Here is a 21,029-nt window from a genome sequence, read left to right on the forward strand (position 1 = left end):
CCATAGTTGCCCAATGTCAGACATTCACATGGTTAGTTTAAAACTGAAAGTAGACACTTTTGATCTCCTCCTCACAGGGCCAAAAGAAGGGGAGTCTAAGGATCACTGCGGCTCATTCTCATGTAACAAGAAAACATGGTTTCACACTATGTGACCTGTCCCAATGTGTTAAAATACATCTTGTTAGCAGCAAAGAAACCTAGGAATAAATGTACACATTTATATTATGTTCTCACTGCTTCCCACCACTCTGGACTCATAATCTCTCTAACATAGGGACCCTTGTACTGGGCAAGACCATTTGGGAGCACTCTGTTCACCTGGATGTCATGTAGTCCCAACATGCAGCTATCAGGTAGGATTTCATGCCTGCCTGGAAATGCATCCAACACGTTCTGATTGACTAGGAGACATGGCCCTCATGCTTATATAAGTGGGAAGCCTGGACAAGACCCCAGTGAAAGCAGACAGGATAGCAGCTCAGTCCCCAAGTCTACTCCTCCCTACATTAACTCCCAAATGCTCCATGGGGAAGCAGCTTCTCCCCAACCTGAATATGGCTTTCAGGTAATACCACAGCAAGAATGACTGAGGTAAGAGGTAATGACCAAGCCAGAGACTTTGTAACACCTTCTGGTTCCAGTGCTTCAGCAACACATTTATTTTAAAACACAATCTTAAAACAGTAATTGGAGATCTCATATGTTCACTGCTTCTGTATCCAGAGCACTTGCAACAAAAGGACTAAGTAAAACCATATTTCTGTCTTCTGAGATTTATAGCAACAGCCTCACAAGGCATTTCAGCGCAATCCAGTGCTATGTAATTCACTCTAAGGACCTTTGATATCCTTTTACAGGCACCCTGTTGTAGATCTTCTGGGGCATTCCAGGCCATACACAGCCTTAACCACACTCCATACACCACACACCCCTAGAGCATGAATCCTCTTACTTTAGGCCGTGTATCAACAACATAGATGAAATCACTTCCTGGATTGGCCTTTCTGATTGACTGAAGCATCTGTTCGTCTTCGAGGCATCGGGCACTGAAGCCCGACAGAGGCTGGCTACTCCTGCATATGGAAGCCTGTGTGAAAACAAAACAGAGACAGAAACACTTAGATTTCACATGGCCAAGTGGAACTTACCATCTGGAAATAGGAAACAAGCCCCAGCTGTTTGAGAAGTAAAATGTACCCTAGATTACGATGAAGCCTAGAAGTCCAATAAGGCTCTCTGGAGCTTCTCCTTTTGCCCCCAGCATATCTCCCCCATTTTGAACCATGTTTGTATGCCACCTTGAGCTTCTTGGAGGTAACGCTGGATATAAATGCAATAACAACAGCAACAACAACCACCTGCCAAACCCTCCAATGGTGTTCACACAGAGCCAGAGAGGGTTAAAATGTGGGGATAAGAAAGTAATCAGAAGCTGCTCAAATCAAAATATGCCCCTGTTAAAATTAGTTGACAGACAGCACTCTAGATATTGGTAAAGGTAACTTCCACCATTCTTCTGACTTTATTTTCAGTTTATGTAACTCAGATGGAGGCTGAATGGTAAGCTGCCAATGAAGGGCCAATTCCTGTGACCATTTTAGTGTGGCAAGCTGTATATTAGTGGGTGTGCCACAAATGGTCCTCTGATACTTTCTCCATGAAAACAAGTCACCATATTGCCAGAGAAAACTCTAAAGGGGTCTATGGTGGTGGCAAGATGCTCAGAATGAAACACTCAGCCAGATGATTGCAGACTCCGTGCTCATCTTGATGACAACTGGCAGACCAACTAAAAACAGTCATGCCAGCTAGCCCTAAGTCATAGGGAAGGTATAGGATCCAGCCAGTTTGCGGGATCCTTATCTCCACACACACAGGCTAAGTTTGATAGGTGGGCAAAAAAAAACATGCACAGCGCTTCCCAAATGCCAACAATCAATTGATAGTCAGGGTTTGGGAAGCGCTGCACAAGAAGGTTTATAGGCACCACCAGATGGTCAGCTTCATATCCAACATCATATATAATGTCAGGTGTAGGGTAGGTGGGCATGGCTTGGCCAAAACAGCCTCGTGGGCTAATCTGGGAGGCTGGGTGGGCCTAATGAGGCCCACAGGCCAAAGGTTCCCCATCTCTCCCCTCAGTTGACTGATGGTTTTCTTCAGTAAACTGAGGGCCAAGTGAACATAGCCATGGCTCATGTCTGGGCACTTTTTCCCCTCTCTGCCTGGACTGCTTGATACTTGTGGCAAGCTCGCTATAGGAATAATTTGTCACAAGCACAAGCTGCCATTTTGACTGCCCCTGTGAACTTTCCAAATGATAGCTTGCAGGGTTGCAGTTTGGCCTCATAACATACTCAGATGACCCACTGATTGCTAGACCAGTCATCACTCCTGGAAGTAGGGCTGCAATTTTGTTGATTAATTTGAAAATTTGATTAATCTGCCCCTGATTAATTGGAAACAATTTTTAAAAAATCCTCTGAACTATTTTCAGTACTAATATTTATGAAAGTTGTGGGTGGCAGGCACTACCTTTCCTCCTTATCTCATACATCAGAGCATCCTCGGTATTGACAGGTAAGTAATGCAGTTATACTGCCACAGAAGTAGTGAAATCCAAATAGTGAAAGATTGATGTTGGCACTGGGAGATGTTTTGTGGAATTACCATTTGCCCTTCATCGTTTTTTATTATTTTAAAATCAAAAATCAGACCAAGTGAATTAAATTATCAAAATTTTCAGTCCCACACTTACACTGTTCTGCTTGTAGTAATATGAAAGTGCTGGGAAACGCCTCCGACTACGGAATTTAGAGCTTCCCACAATGATATGGGCAGTGGCTGATTTGGGCACATACACTTCAGTGGGGTAAGAGTCGCACACCTGTCCAAAAGCAGAAGGAAACAAAACGGAGTTTCTTGAAGCAGAACATGGCATGACATTTTAGAACATTTGCCTAAAGATTATTTCAAAGGGCTTCAATGACCCATCTCTGTTCTCAGTACACTTAAGAAGGCTGAGCAAAAAAACAGCTAAGCAAAGTTTTGAAGTTTGTACCATCTCACCAAAAAATACAAATTCCATGTCCCAAGATTAACAATTCAGCTAAACTGTGGGCTAATCTGTAGAGAGAGAGTGATCTACGATTCAGAACTGTATGTTTTTCCATGCTCTGATGCACCACCAAAACCAGCAGCCACAAATCTCCTTTCCATGTTCCCCTGGTAACATCATGTTAAAAATACAGCATGGCATAATATCACTGAAAAAAGTTCCCTTTATTCCCCAAAGTAGCAGCCAATAGAGCAAGGTGGAGGGCAGGGAAACTCAGCATGATGAAATCATGATATTGCACATCTTCTTTAAAATATGGCCTAGTTCAGACACCACAATCTTGATTTAATAAATTATGGTTTATAGCCAAAAGACAAACTATGTGTCCATGTTCTCCCAGGCTATAAGCCCAAAAGCCAGCTGCATGAGCACACATCGCAATAAACCATGATTTATTGAGTCACAACCTTTACGCCTTTACTGGGCCATTATATTACCAGCGAGCTGCAGGGAAGATACATGGTCACCACTGTCCTTTGTGTTCCTCATAACAAATAATTTAGGCCACAGACCACACTTTTGGTGGCAGCAACTCACTTGATAATCCCTATTGACATCACTGATCTGCCAGTACTTATTTGGAACCCCCATCCGATTATACTCTTCCTTCAAGTTTATCAGATTCCAGCCCTGTTCTCGCTCTTCTTTGTTTAATTTTGGGTTGAAGGAAAAACAGTACAACTCTTCATATTTCACTGAAGGAAAGAAAAAGAAAAGAAAAGACAGATACTATTTATCCATTTGAATTATTATTATTGCATCACAAGTATCAACTTTTACTTGCTTAGTTAGGATAGCTGTCACATTTTTCACAGATTATATAAAAATAAAGCTTGCCATTTGTTAGAAGTACTTCACTTGTGTACATGAATAATCTAGAAGAGATTTCAAACAAACTCTGTACTCTGTCTGTCCAGATGCTTTATAGCCAAACTTTGCAGACAGCTAAACTTTTCCCTGATTGGGAGGGCAGGCAAGGAGTGTGTCTAATGTTAAGAATTGTGCTTTTTGCTCCTGTATTTTAGTCAGTTTTCTTTTTCTATTCTTCATCATCCTGTAGCAGCCTGTCACCTAACACATTCGCTTAAGTTATCTAGGATAAATCAGTCCTGAGGACCACTGGTGAGATGTGCCATGCTTGCTCCATTTTTCTCCTTCTGACACTAAGTGGATTGGGCTGCCATCATACATGCTTAAGTGCCACTCCACGGAGAGAACAGCACCTGTGCCCTCAGAGTTGCCCCTGATATGCCTGCAGAAACTCTTGCAGGTGTTTATTTTTCACTGGCTGTGTTCTGTCAGCAGTAAAGGTGTGTGTGGAAAGTCATAAGAAGACCCCTGCTGGATCAGGCCAATGGCCCATTTAGTCCAGCATCCTTTTCTAACAGTGGCCAACTAGATGCCTATCTATAACCTAGGGATGGGACCTATCGGCCAGGGCCAGTTTGAAATCATTTCTTCAACCTAACAGGCTAGCATCAATTCGAGTTTGTTCTGTATCTGCTAGCCGCTGCTTTTACCAATCTGTGTTTTTTTCGCTCGGAAAAGATATTGATATTAATATTGATATTTTAAAAGGAAATACTGATATTTTGAAGGAAATGCGGATGTTTAAAAATATCGGTATTTTGAAGGAAATATCAACATTTTAAAAGGAAATATCAATAAATTATCATTCTTACAATTGATGTTTTAGAGGTGGATTTTTTTAAAGTCCTTTTTAAAAAATATCTGCAGAAATTCGCAGTATTAAAATCTGATCCTCAATCATTTAGAATAAGCAAATTAATGGAAAAATTGGTACTAAATTTGAACTGGGCAGAATTTTAGCACATCCCTAGAGTAACCCTTGGGTCGGCACCAATGGCCGGGTTCAGCGTTTAGGAGATCTTCTTACATTAATTGCCGGCTCAAGCCCTCACCCACGAAACCTGGGACTCCATTTTAGATGTTTCAGAAGCCAGCACAACAGCCATCTACCCACTTGTGATTCCCAGCAACTGAGGCATACTGTCTCCAACTGCTGAGGCATGTTGGGATAGGATCCAAAGTCCCCTTGTTCTCCAACATGCCCACAGGGCCAAAACCTACATAAGCCCTGCAGAGGGAAACCAAATACATTGTGCAGGGGAAATGAGAAAAAGCCACCCCCATCAAACACCCCGTTCACATCAAGCCAGCAGGGTACATGAAGTGGACACAACTCTGCCCTGGAGCCTCATACACACCCCTCTATAGAATTGCTCTGCATATCTATGGTCGGGCATTTGGACTGTAAAAAAAAAAAAAAAATTGGTCAATGAACCAGGCAAATGCCAATACAAAAAATATCCACTTCTGCTTTTGTTCTTAGATGACATCAGCATTCTTGACGATGAAATATTTGAACACAGTTGAACAAGAAAGAGTTGGTTAACTATAATTCATCTAAAACATTTATGAGTCACCTTTGATTCAGCAACAGAAGATGTGCAACAAGATGAAATAAATTAAAAGAACAATCATATGCCAGTACCATAACAAAAGAAGGCTGCATACACTCCATACATTTAAAGTACACGACTTCTCCCAAAGAAACTTGGGAACTGTAGTTTACCCCTCACAGAGCTACAATTCCCGGGACCCTTAACAAACTACAGTACACAGGATTCTTTGGGGGAAGTCATGTGCTTTAAATGTATGCAGCTGAAGATATAGCAACCGAAAACACATTTCTAAAAATAGCCATAATTCAACCATTTTGAATAAAAGTATTCTGACAAGTCAGTTATAACCATCAATGGATGGATATAACAGCCCTAATTAAGTTGATGGTATAAGGCACTATAATTCTATTATCCTTACTTTACTACTGCTAACTTTTCTCAAAGTTTTATTTCCACAATTTAACTTCAGCGTACAACATCTTCCTTTCTGCACTACTTGCACAGCCCCTTTGGCGGGCTGCGGCTGAAGAAGCTGCTGCTACTTCTCTTTCCTTTGTCCTTAAGAGACAAAGTGAGTGAGTGTCTATCTCACATTCTGTTACAATGAAATAAGGGAAAGGGCACCTTAGCCAATTTTTGTATGTCCAGGAGGACTGACGTAGTTACCCTGTTGTCCTCAGGAAGTGGCTTAGTAAATTACAGCTAGGTCTTCCAGCAGAAATCTAACACCAAAATACCATTGGTCAACTCTGAACCCTACCGCAGCTGAGGCGGATCCAGAAGCAAACAGAGGGTTCAGAGGTGACCAATTAAAGTTTGGTGTCAGATTTCTGCTTAAGGGAGTACAGTTTTGGTCCCTCCTGTTCTCCAACAGCAGCAAACTATTAGCTGGATGTTAGTGCTAATCTCTTAAGAATGTTGTCACTGGGGGCAGGGTGGGGAGCCTTGCTTCAAGGCAAGGTACCACTCCCAGATGACCTTCCAGTTCCTTCCTTCCCTAAAGTTTTATGAACTTATGTCCCATAAAATGCTCACAACTAACAAGATTGCAGGGAGAAATAAACCCAAAGCAAATAAATGCTCTTGCAACAGTTAAGCCCTCTATAACCAGATGCTTGCAACAAACACTGAAGCATTATGCCTTCCCCCACGTGGCTTCAAAAAGATGAGTTTCAATCAGGTTCTGCAGTGATTAAGTACTTGCCATGTCAGGGGTAACAGTTTTCTTAATATAGAAATCATAGAGTAGGAAGGGACCTCAGAGGTCATCCAGTTCAACTCACTGCTCAGTGCAAGTCCTAAGGCTCTTTTAGGTGTTGTCTTTCTCCAGTGAGTGCAGTGCTTGTGCATGCAAAAGGCATGCTGACATGCTAAACATCTGCAAATATTAACTGTGCTGCCTGGATGATAACTATCAACCTAAACACACTGACAGGATTAGCAGGAGAAGGAATAAATCTGTCACATAAAACCAGCTTGACACACACAGTAACAGATAGCTCATGTACATCATGTCCACTATGCAGTGGGTCTTCCAGTTTCACTGGATTGGGCTGATGGGAGTTGTAGTTCAAAAAAGTAACTTTTCCAAGCTCTGGGTTTGGCTTACCACATTTTGAAGGAAGTGATGTAACACATGTTACCATCTAAAGCAGCCTTTCCCAACCAGTGTGCCTCCAGATGTTGTTGGACCACAACTCCCATCAGCCTCAGCCAGCATTGCCAATGGCTGAGGCTGATGGGAGTTGTGGTCCAACAACATCTGGAGGCACACCGGTTGGGAAAGGCTGATCTAAAGAGACCCTCCTCCAATCAAACCATTAGAACACAAGTCCACAATTGCATAACTGTGTTGGGAGAGTTAGGGTGCAGAAGGCTGGTATGTCTGCATGGGAAACAGCAGACAGAGAAAGGAAACTCTATGCTTCCTAGACTGTCCTTTTCCTTCTAATCTGTGTTGATCTACCTTCCAGTGATACTATAAAATTTGCTGGCCTCACTTTCTGCTCCTTCTCTCTCTTTTTCCACTCTTCCCTTGGAGAGGAGACCATTTTAAGATAATAATAATAATAATAATAATAATAATAATAATAATAATAATAATAATAATAATAATAATAATAATAATAATAATAAATTTAATTTCTTTGTTGCCTATCTGGCCAATGGCCACTCTAGGCGACTTACAAAATTGTTAAAATACAATTGATAAAATACAGTAATACAACATAAAAAACAACACATCTGCAGCAACAATATTAAAACTGGGCAGGAGGCATTTCAGTTATAACAATTAACCCTCCCCAGATACCCCGAAGGCCTGCTGAAAGAGCCAGGTCTTTAAGGCTTTCCGAAACACATTTAGGGAAGAGGCGTGCCGGAGATCTTGTGGGAGGGAGTTCCAAAGAGTGGGGGCCGCCACTGAGAACGCCCTCTCTCTTGTACCCGCCAATCTGGCTGTTTTTGTTGGCGGGATTGAGAGAAGGCCCTGTGTGGCCGATCTTGTCGGGCAGCATAATTGGTGGAATCTCTCTTCCCTTGAGATGCAGGAGCAAGCATGCTTTGTTGCATCTCTACTGTAGTCTTTTCTATCAATGTGTATTTCTTTTAATAGATGCTGGTTTGTTGTTTTCTTAAAGCCAGAGTCTTGGTGTGATTGCATCCAGGGTAAAGTGTGCTCCTTCAACAGAGGTTCTGTTTCAGGTCAACTTCTGCTACCATTCAGCTCCAGTGCTAACAAACTGCACCACTAAATCCTAGTACCTAAGAAAAAGTAACCCCAAGACTTTGTATTATATTTGCTGCAACAGATTAACAAGCCAACCCCTCTGGAAAATCTTACTTCACTACATTGCTTTCAATGGGAATCCACATTCGAATCTCCAATCATATTCTAGCACAGCACTAATGCCCCCTTTTAAATGGGGCTAGCGCTGGATTCCCCCTCTAGGATGCACACCTTAACATGGTGAGGGTGTTTGAGCGGGTTGAAGATGCTGAGAGCAATGCCATCAGGAGGCTAGACCAAGAGGCTAGATTCCTAGCAAGGGCACCCAAGGCGGAATGGTCAAAGCTGAGACACCAGACTAAGATGCATCCAAACTCAGAGGAAGGGAATGGTAAACCACCTCTGAATGCCTGTTACCACGTAAACAGAGTGAACAGAGTATCCAAAATGCAACATGAGATAGTGCTGAAAGATGAGACAACCCCCCCAGGTCAGAAGGCACTCACCGAGCTACTGGGGAAGAACAAAGGACAAGTACGAGTAGCGCTGTGACTAATGACGCAGCTGGGTCAAACCAAAAGGAAGCCCAGAGGCTGATGCACACAGATGCAAAAGGAGAGTCTGGACTTGTACGATGCACACAATAGGAACATGGAATGTGAGAAGGATGAACCAAGGAAACGGTGTGAGATAGGGGTGCATTTTATCACCCTATTTGTTTAATCTATACTCAGAACATATCATATAGAAAGTGGGATTGGACCAAGATGAAGGTGTGAAAATTGGAGGGAAAAGTATCAATAATTTAAGATATGCAGACGATACCATACTAATAATGATTTGAAGCAAATGCCGATAAAAGTTAAAGAGGAAAGCTCAAGAAGACTAAAGTAATGAGAACAGAACAGTTATGTAACTTTAAAGTTGACAATGAGGACTTTGAACTTGTCAAGGATTATCAATACCTTGGCACAGTCATTAACCAAAATGGAGACAATAGTCAAGAAATCAGAAGAAGGCTAGGACTGGGGAGGGCAGCTATGAGAGAACTAGAAAAGATCCTCAAATGCAAAGATGTATCACTGAACACTAAAATCAGGATCATTAAACCATGGTATCCTGATCTCTATGTATGGCTGTGAAAGTTGGACAGTGAAAAAAGTGGATAAGAGAAAGATCAACTCCTTTGAAATGTGGTGTTGGAGGAGAGCGTTGCACATACCATGGACTGCAAAAAAGAGAAAAATTGGGTGTTAGACCAAATAAAACCAGAACTATCACTAGAAGCTAAAATGATGAAACTAAGGTCATCATACTTTAGACACATAATGTGAAGACATGATTTACTAGAAAAGACAATAATGCTGGGAAAACAGAAGGGAGTAGAAGAAGAGGAAGACCAAACGAGATGGATTGATTCCATAAAGGAAGCCACAGACTTGAACTTACAAGATCTGAACAGGGAGGTTTATAACAGATGCTCTTGGAGGTCACTGATTCATAGGGTCGTCATGAGTCGTAATCGACTTGAAGGCACATAACAACAACAACAGAGCTGGATTGGAGTGTGCAAGTTGATATAACTAGTAAGCCTATATAATATAAACTGAGTGCAGCATATAGAGAACAAATTAATCCATACATTTTCAGAACATTAAATCACAATTCAAAAATAGATGAGGACAGGGATCAAACACATGTTCTGGAACTCAGGTTTTTCTCTTTCCATCTGTTTATTGTCATGGCATGAGCTTATGTGTATAGTTCCATTTGTTTATGTACAATTGTTATATTTAACCTGGGCAGGAATTATCTTAAGTAGAAAGATTTGGCTGCAATTTTGACATGTATTTGTTCACCAGTGTCCAAAACATGCATTAAAGACATCCATTACACCTGCTCACACCACTGGCTAGAAGCTCTCACAGACAGATCATATTAGAACAAACACATCCTGGTTTCAACTTAAAATTTTATCAACAGTTCAGTTACAAAGTGTGAGGTGCAAAGCTTGTTCATTGGCACAGGTTTTTAGAAGTGCTTGACACAGTTAGCCCTGGACGGGAAACATAGTAGGGAGTTGTAATAACCACCAATCACAACTTCTATGGAAGAAGTTAAAATCTTCCCACATCCTTGTTTTCCATAGGTTCACAGCCCTGGTGAGCCATCTACTTATTTCAGATTCTTCCTATCTGCATTTCTTTAGACCTCTACATGGTCTATTCAACCATGGCAATTGTCTCATCCTTGCAAGTGACACTAGAGTGGAACCTCCTCCAGTTCAAGTTATGTAGAGCATGGATAAAGGGATTTGCCCCCTTTCTCTCCCTTATAATAGTATTCACTAATAGGCAAAAAACCTTGTGGTTTAAGAACGTACCTATAGCCAACAGATATTTCTATCAGGACATTGGGCAGCTATAGTGAATGTACCAAGGAAGCAGGAGACCTGACCTCTCTGAGATATTGTACTTCTAAAAAAATTATATGTCAAAGAGCCGCACATTGTATGTCAAAGAGCTGCATGTGGCTCGCGAGCCGCAGTTTGGCCATCCTTGGTCCAGAGGCATCTGGCTGACCATTGCTTGAAAGCAGAATACTGGACTTGACTGACCTTAGCCTGATCCTGCAAGGCACCTCATCAGTCCCCAACCTTAGATTCACACCTCTATAGTTTTCTGCCTCTTGGTTACCTTCCTGGCAGTCACTAAAGGCAGCTGTGTATGACTAAACATGGGAGAGAAATTCACCAGTTTGCATTTTAATGCAAATCTACCAAATCTATACTTCTCAAACCAGTATGTGAACTGAAAACACAGCTATCGTTCATGCACTTCTCCAAATTATGTGACGCAGTTCTCCAACAAAAAAAATGTACAAAAGCATATATTAGGGGAAGATGTAAACATTAGAAAAAAATAATGTACAAAAATGTATTACATTAGGGAAAAGTGCTTGCTAAATGCACACGAGAAATGCACACAAAAATACATTCAAATTTTCTTTCAGAATCTTTTTTTAAAAAGTTTGCAAACTGATGTGGAAATAGGGCAAACTGTCTTAAGGCTGGAACAACAAAAAACTGAGAGAAACTGAAATTGACAGATATTTCCATCCCTGTGCATGACAGATTAAAAATAAATGACTACATGTGGTGTCTGTTCTAAAAGCCCAGGCTGCCCTGTCATGATCTGTACCCAACATTCACCACTTAATAATATCTATTTTTATATGTATATCATTATCTATATCTCAGAGAGTCTTATGTGACCTTAAAGACAAATAAAGGTGCCACTATACTAAAACATAAGAAGAGCCCTGCTGGATCAGGCCAGCGGCCCATCTAGTCCAGCATCCTGTTCTCACAGAGTCAAACCAGATGCCTACAGGAAGCCCCATAAGCAAGACATGAGCACAGCACCACTCTCCCCCACTTGTGATCCCCAGCAAAGTGTATCTAGAAATATACTGTCTCTGATACAAGAGGCAATAAATCACCATTACGTCTAGTAGCCATTGACAGCCTTGTCCTCCAGGAATTTGTTAAATTTCCTCTTAAGACCATCCAGTTCCATAGTTCAACTATGTCCTGCGTGAAGAAGTACTTTCCTTTGTTTGTTATGAATTCCCAATGTTCAGCTTCACTGGATGACCCTGTATTCTAGTAGTATGAGAGAAACTTCTCTATCCACTTTCACCATACCATGCATAATTTTACACATTTCTATCATGTCTCCCCATTATTCACTTTTTTCTTAACTAAACAGCCCCAAACTTCATAACATTTTTTTGGTAGGGGAATGGCTCCAGCCCCTTGATCATATTGACTGCCCATCATTGCACTTTTTCCAATCTAGAGTATTTGCTTGTTTTGCTGCAACAGACTAGCGCAGCTTCTCCTCTGAATGTTTATAAAAACATCTTAGTACTATTCCAAAATTAAATTCAGGCACAGTCTGCAGGTTTACAATCTAGTAAGACAAGGGGGAGGGAGGTTCAAGTAAATAAATAGGCCAGATCTTCGGACATGCCTTCAAAAGATCTGAGCAAAAGGGCAGGGCATTCCACAGGAGTTGGTACTACAGGAGAAAGAGAAAAAGATGAAGATGCAAGATTAAAGATGAAACTCTTGATATTAACAGAGTTTCAGAGAAGCAGAAGCATAAAGAGACAGAAGTAAAGCAAGATAAAACGGAGAGGAAGAAAAAAGTAAACTTCTAAACAAAAAGAAGTTTAAAAAGATAATGACAAGGGGAAGGAAGCCAATAAAAATAACATTATAGTGGATCGATGAGGAAAGTGCAAGAAGTAGAACAGGCAACAGACAGGCAACAGAGCTCAAAAGAGAAGAGAGGATGTAGCAGAGAAATTGGTACAACAAAAAGAAAAAGGGGTGAACTAATGTTTTTTGCTGCAGAATGGAAAAAAACGAACATGCTTTTGAAGAAGTTCAAACTGAAAAAAGACTTAGCTATGGAGAGAATGAAAGGGAGAGAAGAGTGAAACCCTCAAGTTACAAACTCGAGGAGAGGGGGAACGGAAGGGGAGAAAAGGATTTAAGTGGACACATGTACAGGTACAAATGGATACAAATGTATCTCAGGGGTCATCTACACGGTGGTTTAGTGTGTGTTTGCTGCTATACACATCTCCTTTTAATTTATATCGTTCACATGACATTACCGGCCAACAGAAGCTATAATGCAGTTTTCCCCCTGTAAATCCGTACTAACACAATCCGCTGATAATATGAAAAGTAGAGAAAAAAAGTCTCAACTCCATTTCTTTAGTGGTTGCTGAAGCTTTGCTCCAATTCTTTTTGGTGGGAGGATGAATTGTCACTCTCTGCTACTCCCCTTTCCCCGCCCACTATTCCTCCTGTGAATTCCATTTTATTTCCTGTGGTTTATCCAACAACTTCCAATAGCTGTATTCAGAAGAGCAACCTTGTTATTTTTTCTGTCAGTGCCTTGTAATTTGCACAAATCTGTAACATTGTATACACAAAGCAATAGAATTACATGCTCTGTTCATCCTGGGGTAGTTTCCACATTTGCCATCTACTGCGAACCAAACTTTATGCTGTGAGGTTCTACGGCTGTTCCCCAACACCAGGATCTGCTTTTTAAAAAAACTGCTGCAAATATTACATTGAACTGATGCCTTTGCTTTCTATTTGCTGTACTAATGTGGCTAAGAAACTGACTAGAGTGCTGTTTGCTGGGGGAGATAAAATATTAGCTAACAGGAGAAGGGAGGCACAGAGAGAGAAAAAAAGGGGGGGGGAGAGTGACAACCAAAGCCAGTGCCTTCAGCATCAGCAGACAAGAGGTGCCTGATCATTTGCTTTGCTAGCATGTAACTGTATTTTGCGATTGAATGTAAATCCGCAGAGCCATCAGCTTCACAACAGGGTTCACTCTCTGCAGCCTAAACAAACTGAAGATACTGTGAAGTTGACGGCTCTGAATTATACATACAAAGAAGCAGCAATAATGTCCCTTCAGCTTCAGTATTACTAGCACTTTCTTTCCCAGGTTGCACTGTGGCTTTTGGAGGAGGGGGTCATGCTCAGTTCCCTAGTAATTGGAGGGAGTGTAAATACAAAATCAGAGGGAGGAATCACTAGGAAACAGTGTGTTTGATCCTTGATAAAGGAACACCCATTGTGTGAATGCAAAAAAACCAAATTTGCAGCTGCCACTGAGCAGCAACTGTGGACGGTGCAAAGTAATAACAAAGATAAAAGCAGTGTATTTGCTACTGAAAAATGCTCCCATGTAGATGAGCCCTCAGTCTTAGAGACTCTGGTTTAAACAATGGCCTGGTTTGCCCTTCACTTTAAACCAAAGTCAAACTAAACTATGGTTTAAAGGTGAACACTCAGAGCGCTGATGCACACAGCTAAAAACATGAGTGCTTCATTCCTTCTCCACTCCTGCCACAGCTTTGTTTTCAGCTTACTGCTCATAACATAGCTGCTATGGAAAGGCAGCATACAAATAAATGATGGCGATGATTATTTGTATGAGAGTTACAAACTGCAAGCCCGGGTTCAGATGGAATGCTAAGCCAAACCATGGCTTAACTCCCAGCAGTGCAGCAGTAGGAGTGGGGGTGAAGCAAAGCACCCACGATTTTAGCAGCATGCATTAGCATGCTGTGCATTCTCCCTTAACCCATAGTTTAGTTATACTATGGTTTTCAGTGACATACAAACAATGCCACTGAGAGAGAACACTGAAGATGAAACAGTGGAGTAAGACAGGAAGAAATGCTGATTAGTGTAAGACAGATCAAGGGGAAGAGAAATAAAGTTACAAGTCATCTGTGTAAATATGATAATTGATATTAAAAGATTAATGAAGCCATGGAAAAAAGCTAGAGTAAAAGGAAGGCTTTCAGAACAGGCTGTGGAGTCTTCATTGCAAGCAGAAAATAGTGGAGTAATGGCCCAAGAGTTGTGAGCAAAATAACTTGATTGTGAATGGCTGAAGAGAGGAAAGATGAATGGGATGACCATCAAATGCTGAAAGCAGATTTATGGATGCCTTTTTCACAGGTGTAGTATTGGACAAGAGGAAGCCTTTTGAAAGACAGTAGACAAAAACTGCTTTGATTCTACTTCTGGTGAAATAGCATCATAAGTATTTCTAGTCAGGTTTTCTTTTCTAACTCCCCCCCCCCCAAAAAAAAAACAGTGTCTGTGACAGAGCATTTAATCAGGCCAATTGCCAGTTTGTATTTAGGTGTATCTCCTTCCATTCCATACCTGGGCGTGCCAGGCGTATTAAAGATATGTAGACATCATGGCAATCTCTTTCTTGAGGCATGATGAACTGAATGTTCTGGAAGTTCTTGCAGCGAATCAGCAAAGGGCAACCAGTTGCAGTTGTAGCCTGTTTCTCGATAGAAGAGATTTGACTGTGAAGAACCTGAAAAGGAGGAACAAGGTCAACATGAGCAGCAACACAAAATGTGCAACTATAAAAGAATACCACTCAGTCCACTTCTACCATGCATGTTAATGCACTTAACATTCAACATGAAAGAGAGAGCAACGCACTGGGCAATATGCTGTTACAAAGCATAAGAAACCAAACCAGTAATTCTGGAGAGATGGCCTCTCCATCAGCACGGCAGTGAACTCCTCACAATAGAGAGCTGAAGCCTACAGAGTGCATTCCATTTCTAGTCTGAAATGGGTAGGAGGAAGGCAATGGCTCAAGGGGAAGGAGTGTGACTCTGTTTGGTAGAGCATCTGCGTTGCATGCAAAAGGTCCCAGATTCAGTCCCTGATCTCTATAGGTAGAAGCTGGAAGAGACCCCTGCCTGAAACCCTGGAGAGCCACTGCTAGTCAGCATAGACAGTCCCGACATAGATGGACCAATGGCCTAACTCAGGATAAGGCAGTTTCATGCGTTCTTTGGTTCTGAACTTTCTCTGGCACACTTGTCAACAATCGCCTTAAATTCATTTGACCTGGTCCAGCAATTCCTTATACATACACATAATCTGAGCCCCCGTCCCCTTTTAAAGATCAATGGAAGAAACTATGAGCAAAAAGTACACATGAGCATGGATTCACAGAGATGCCCACCCCCACTGACGTTATTCATTAGACATTTGTAGTGCATTTTATAGTTTTTTTTATTTATTTATTTTGCGGTCATAGACCCATCTTGTTAAGAACATAAGATACAGAAGAATAAGGTAAAACATTACTATTGTCTTTCAGAAATACATGGAATATAAAAATGTAAAAATAATTATCCTAAGGAATCTTAGAACGAATTTGTTGAGCTGCATATATGAAATTAGCAACTCTCAATGTAATTCCTCTATTGTTTCCTGAAACAAGAAAACGTATTTTGTTATCAGGGGTCATCAGAGGAATGCTTTGCAATATGTTCAGTAAAAATTTAGAACGTATGAAATCATACATGGGGCAGTTTAAAATAACATGAACAAGTGATTCAACAGTATCTTTCCCACATGGACACAAGCGTTGGTCATAAGGGATCCGCTTGTATCTCCCCAGGAGTATTGCTGAGTGAAGGGAATTAAATCTGGCCCTGGTGAAAGCTGAGCGAAGATTTGGAACCTCAAGGAAGTCTAGATACGGAGCATGCTTAAAAGGTTCAAATTTCAGCTGAAAATGTATGGGTGAACAGGTTTTTGTAGCCTCTGTGATGGCTGATTGAAAGTTAATATCTTTAAGCCGTGTGCGAATGGCAAGTTTGGCCGAGAGTAAGGTTTGGGATGAAAGATATTCAAAAGATAAACCTATCATATTAAGTTTATTCCTAATATTGTTGTTCCAGCTTGAGGTATGCGTATCTCTCCAGATATGGGTTAAATACCCCGGCGGTGTATCATACGATACTCTGGCCCAGAAATTTAAAGCGAGCTGCCACGCATGGCATTCAATAGAAGGCAAACCAGCTTCGAGTCTGAGGGCAGCCGCCGGAACACATCTTGGGAGACCCAGAATCTGACGCAAAAAGACGGAAAGGACCGATTCAATTGTGGGATTAAATGCCTGAATCCAGAGTTGCGTTCCAAATAATAATTGAGGTATGATTTTTGTTTTAAATACCTGTATTATTGCTGGTAAGTATCTTCCTCCTTTATGATAGAAAAAGCGGAGAATTTTTTTAACATTATTGCGTGCAAGCATAACAGCAAATTTTATATGGGTAGCCCAATTCAGGGATGAGTGAAAAGTAATGCCTAAGTATTTGAATTGTGACACTAAGGCGATATGCTGTCCATTAACTATCCAAGTGCCTGTATGACGGCATCTTGAAAAAACTAAAATTTTGGTTTTTTGGTAATTTATAGTGAAATGATTCTGAGTGCAGTAGGCCATGAAGGCTCGTATTAACCTTTTTAGTCCAATCTTCGAGAGAGACAGGAGAGCAGCAGCAGCAGCATATAGGAGGAGAGGACACAAATGATTCGCTATTTTAGGCATATGATGATCCTGAGATATACAGATTGATTTAAGATCGTTCAAAAATAAATTGAATAAGACTTCCGGGAAGGGTGACTTAGCCTGTGCCTGCTTTTGAGACGGGCTCCTGCCTCAAAAGAAGCTTATTCAGATATATCAGTCAGTTTTTTCTTTTTTTTTGACTGATTAAACTTCTCCCGGGTAGGGAGAAACGAAGAGATTAACCTCAAAGCCTATTTTTGTTGGGACGACCAGATCTCATTAATTTATGGGACGAGGTCCAGCCGACGAAGGTGGGACGGATTTTCAACAGCAAGCTCTATCTGTTAAAGCGAACGTTCATCTTATCTTCTAAGAGAGAACGCACTAACAGGCAAGCACCCTTCTTTCTATATTTTTCTTTTACTTGACTTAAATTGTTGCTGTTTAAAAGAGATTTGCCAGATTGATCGGTTTTTGACATCTCACTGGGGAGCCGTAACTTCTCTCTGCTACGCACTAATTAATAGCTTATCTCTGTTTTTGTTGCAAAAAGCTGTCCTGGATTTGCATTCTAAAGATACACACAGAAGAGGGATTTCTATTCCAGATTTTTATTTTGAAAAATATTATACTGTTTTGAGACTACTCTCTTTTTGGTCTATTTTATTTTGACGAATCTGTTTCTTGACGACTGCCATTAATTGTTTCGATCCTGGGAACTGCATTTTGTTTACTTAACTATTGGAGAGATAAGACTGTCTGCTCTGTTTATACTGTGATGTCACCAAGTTTGGAGTATTAACCCAATTGTTGCTGAAATAAGAAGTGGTTTTCCTATATTTTTCTTTTAAAATGGCAATTAAGAAAGTGGCTGAGAATCTGGAAATAACTATGTTTCAGAAAATAATGGATGAGATTGAGATAACGAAAATTGAATTGAGTAAAATGAAGCAGGAGATTAAAGATATAAGGGTCCCTGTGAGAGAGGTGACCCTGGAAGGGGTCCCTGTGAGAGAGGAGACCCCGGAGATTGGAACAGGGGTCCCTGTGAGAGAGGAGACCCTGGAGACTGGAATAGGGGTCCCTGTGAGAGAGGAGATCCCGGAGATTGGAACAAACGTGGAACAGGAACAAGATTTGGAGTCTATGGACTTTAGAAATAAAATCTATTGTTTGGAACTCAATGTTATCTCTGAAGAAATTAATGAAGATTCTAGAGATAAAGTTATCAATGGCATGGATTATCTTCTGGACTGGAATGATGTGATGGAGCCCAATATAGAGAAAATCTATGGAATTAACTGCAGCCATGTGACAATGGAAAAACTTTTAAGAGATGACCCAGTGTATTTTGAAAAAAAGAACAGAGATATGATTTTACAGCAGTATTTCAGCAACCTATTCAGAATGGATGGCAAGAAAATATTTGGGATAGAGGTAATTCCCATCAGACTCTTACTATATGACTATGGCTTTGACAGCAAGATTATTATGGAATACTGATAATGGAAGATTGGATATTGAAATTACTGGACTTAACAAGACTACTGAAGATGGAAGATGGAAAATGGAACTAATAGAGATAATAGAACAATGGCTACTGAAATTACTGAACTTAACAGATTCTGATGTGATGGATTAATTGAAATGTTTATTTTGACTATGGTTATGACAATAAGATTATCATAATTAGTAATGAGATGGATTAATCGATATGCTTATCTGGAAAAAAAAATTGATAGATATATTTCTTAAAGAATTGAAACCTCTCTTTGACTTTTTGTGGAAAGAATAAAGTAATGTTTATGAGATTTGATGATTAAGTAAGATAACTACTGGAGGAAAGTGATTTTATAATATGACTTAAGAGACAGGATTGCTATATATTATAGACTTATAACTGATTTGATCTTTGACAAATGGGAAGTCAATATTTTACTCTTTATTTTTTATTTTTGTTTTTTTTTTCTTTTTTTCTTTTTGTTTAACTATTTTTGATTTTGTTTTTTGTCTTTGAATGTTTTATGATTTTGTCTTGTATGTTTTATGAAAATCTGAATAAAAATTATTGAAAAAAAATAAAAAAATAAATTGAATAAGAGAGGAGCTAACGTGCATCCTTGTCTTACCCCCTTATTAACAAGGATCAGGTTCGTTAAGCCTCCCTCCTTTCCACAACGGAGTCGTAAGGAGGTATTTTGGTGAAGGTTATGAATTAAAAAGAATAACCTTTTATCTATAGTAGATCGTGCTAGTTTGCTCCAAAGGATTCCTCTTGGGATGGAGTCAAACGCGGACTTCAGATCCACAAATGCCACATATAGACCATTGCCACTATGTGTCATATATTTCTCTGCAAGGTGGTTTAGGAGAAGGCAGTGATCTAGAACAGATCTACCTTTCCTAAATCCAGCCTGTTCATCACCTAGTATACTTTCTCCTTCCATCCAGCTGGTAAGTTTTGTTTTTAGATAGGATGTATATAGCTTGCCTATTACAGAAAGTAGGCTGATTGGTCTGTAGTTGGATGGGTCCTCTCTGTCTCCCTTTTTGTATATAGGCACAACTATTGCCTCTTGCCAAGCCTTGGGGAAGTAACCAGTGTTATTTATTTTGGTAAAAATACTACAAAGAATTGGAGCCCACCACTCGGGGAAGTTTTTCAATAGTTCCGGGGGAATATTGTCTGGGCCGGGGGCTTTAGATGATTTAAGCCTTGCAATTAGATCAGTTATTTCCCTCCTCGTAACAGGAGGCCAATGTGGGAGATTAGTGAAATCAGGAGTGATAATGGGGTCGATGTTGGTGACGCCGTTGGTTTCATAGAGATCCTTAAAGTATTTTTCCCACCTATGGGGGGGGGATATTGCAAAAGGAGTAGGTGGTAAATCTTCCAGCAGCAGAAATAATGGACCAAATTTTTTTTAGTCCTTGGATCTAGCCGCATGAATGAGCTGCTTCCATTCATCCCGAATGGCCTGTCTTTTCTTAGTGCTCAAAATCAATTTGTATTTCCTTTTTATAACATAATAGTCCATGGGAAGGGATTCAGCGTTAGATAGGCGGTATTGTAAGTATATACTCCTCAACTCACGTTTAAGCACTAAACATTCACTATCAAACCATCTGGGGTTGGAACTTAGATTCCGCCTGTCTCTAGTAATTTTAGGGGTCAAAATAGTAGTTATGTGTGCAAGTAATTGCCCATAATAGGTAAAACATGTGTGTAGATTGTTGTCTTGCACGAACCGTTCGTGGATATCCATAGCCCATGAGGATTTAAGAAAGATAGCTATCTGGAACATAAATTATCTGTCCAGATCATTTTTTTATGTGTTAAGTAAATATTGTTCAAGGTGGGATGATATTCTGAATTTAGACGGATTGATTCAGGAATATGACATGAGAGAGTGAGGGGGAGGTGGTCGCTATTTTGACTAGTGCCCACTCCGAATTCGGTTATTAGCCTCAATAGTTGGTTTGTTATTATAATGTAATCTACCACACTACTTCCGCGAGAGGAAATAAAAGTGTATTCCCCACTTCCAACGAAGTACCTATAACCATTTAGTATTATCAGCTCGTGGCTGCCCACTAATCGAGCAAGACAAATCCCCCCATAGTTTATCTTAGCGTCCTTCGAGACTCTATCATATACAGGAACATAATGTTCAAATTGTTCTCCTTGCCATAGGTTAGAAACAAAGAGCGAGTCAGCAGTGGCACCGGTCCTGGCGTTGAAATCGCAAGTCAAAATTAGTTCCGCATTTGGGAAGGTATATTCAAGATCTGTTATGTAATCGTTCAGTGCTC

At 40.5% G+C, this 21,029-nt stretch overlaps 1 protein-coding gene across 7 annotated transcripts in view; it reads right to left on the minus strand.

Annotated features, from left to right (window-relative positions):
• Positions 1-21,029, minus strand: part of MTMR7 (myotubularin related protein 7) — a 72,181-nt gene that overhangs the window by 21,696 nt on the left and 29,456 nt on the right. For 4 of the 7 annotated variants that reach the window (XM_061584180.1, XM_061584181.1, XM_061584179.1 and 1 more), the window contains 4 exons: positions 15,050-15,212; positions 3,658-3,815; positions 2,761-2,889; positions 955-1,089 (listed from right to left, as the gene is read on the minus strand). In XM_061584180.1, coding sequence (XP_061440164.1) covers positions 955-1,089; positions 2,761-2,889; positions 3,658-3,815; positions 15,050-15,212 — 585 coding nt within the window. Of the gene's footprint in view, positions 1-954; positions 1,090-2,760; positions 2,890-3,657; positions 3,816-6,170; positions 6,252-15,049; positions 15,213-21,029 lie in introns of those variants that run through there. The other 3 variants (XM_061584185.1, XM_061584184.1, XM_061584182.1) reach the window with 3 other exon arrangements.

Source organism: Rhineura floridana, chromosome 9, assembly GCF_030035675.1.
Source record: "Rhineura floridana isolate rRhiFlo1 chromosome 9, rRhiFlo1.hap2, whole genome shotgun sequence".
Classification (NCBI taxonomy): Eukaryota; Metazoa; Chordata; class Lepidosauria; order Squamata; family Rhineuridae; genus Rhineura; species Rhineura floridana.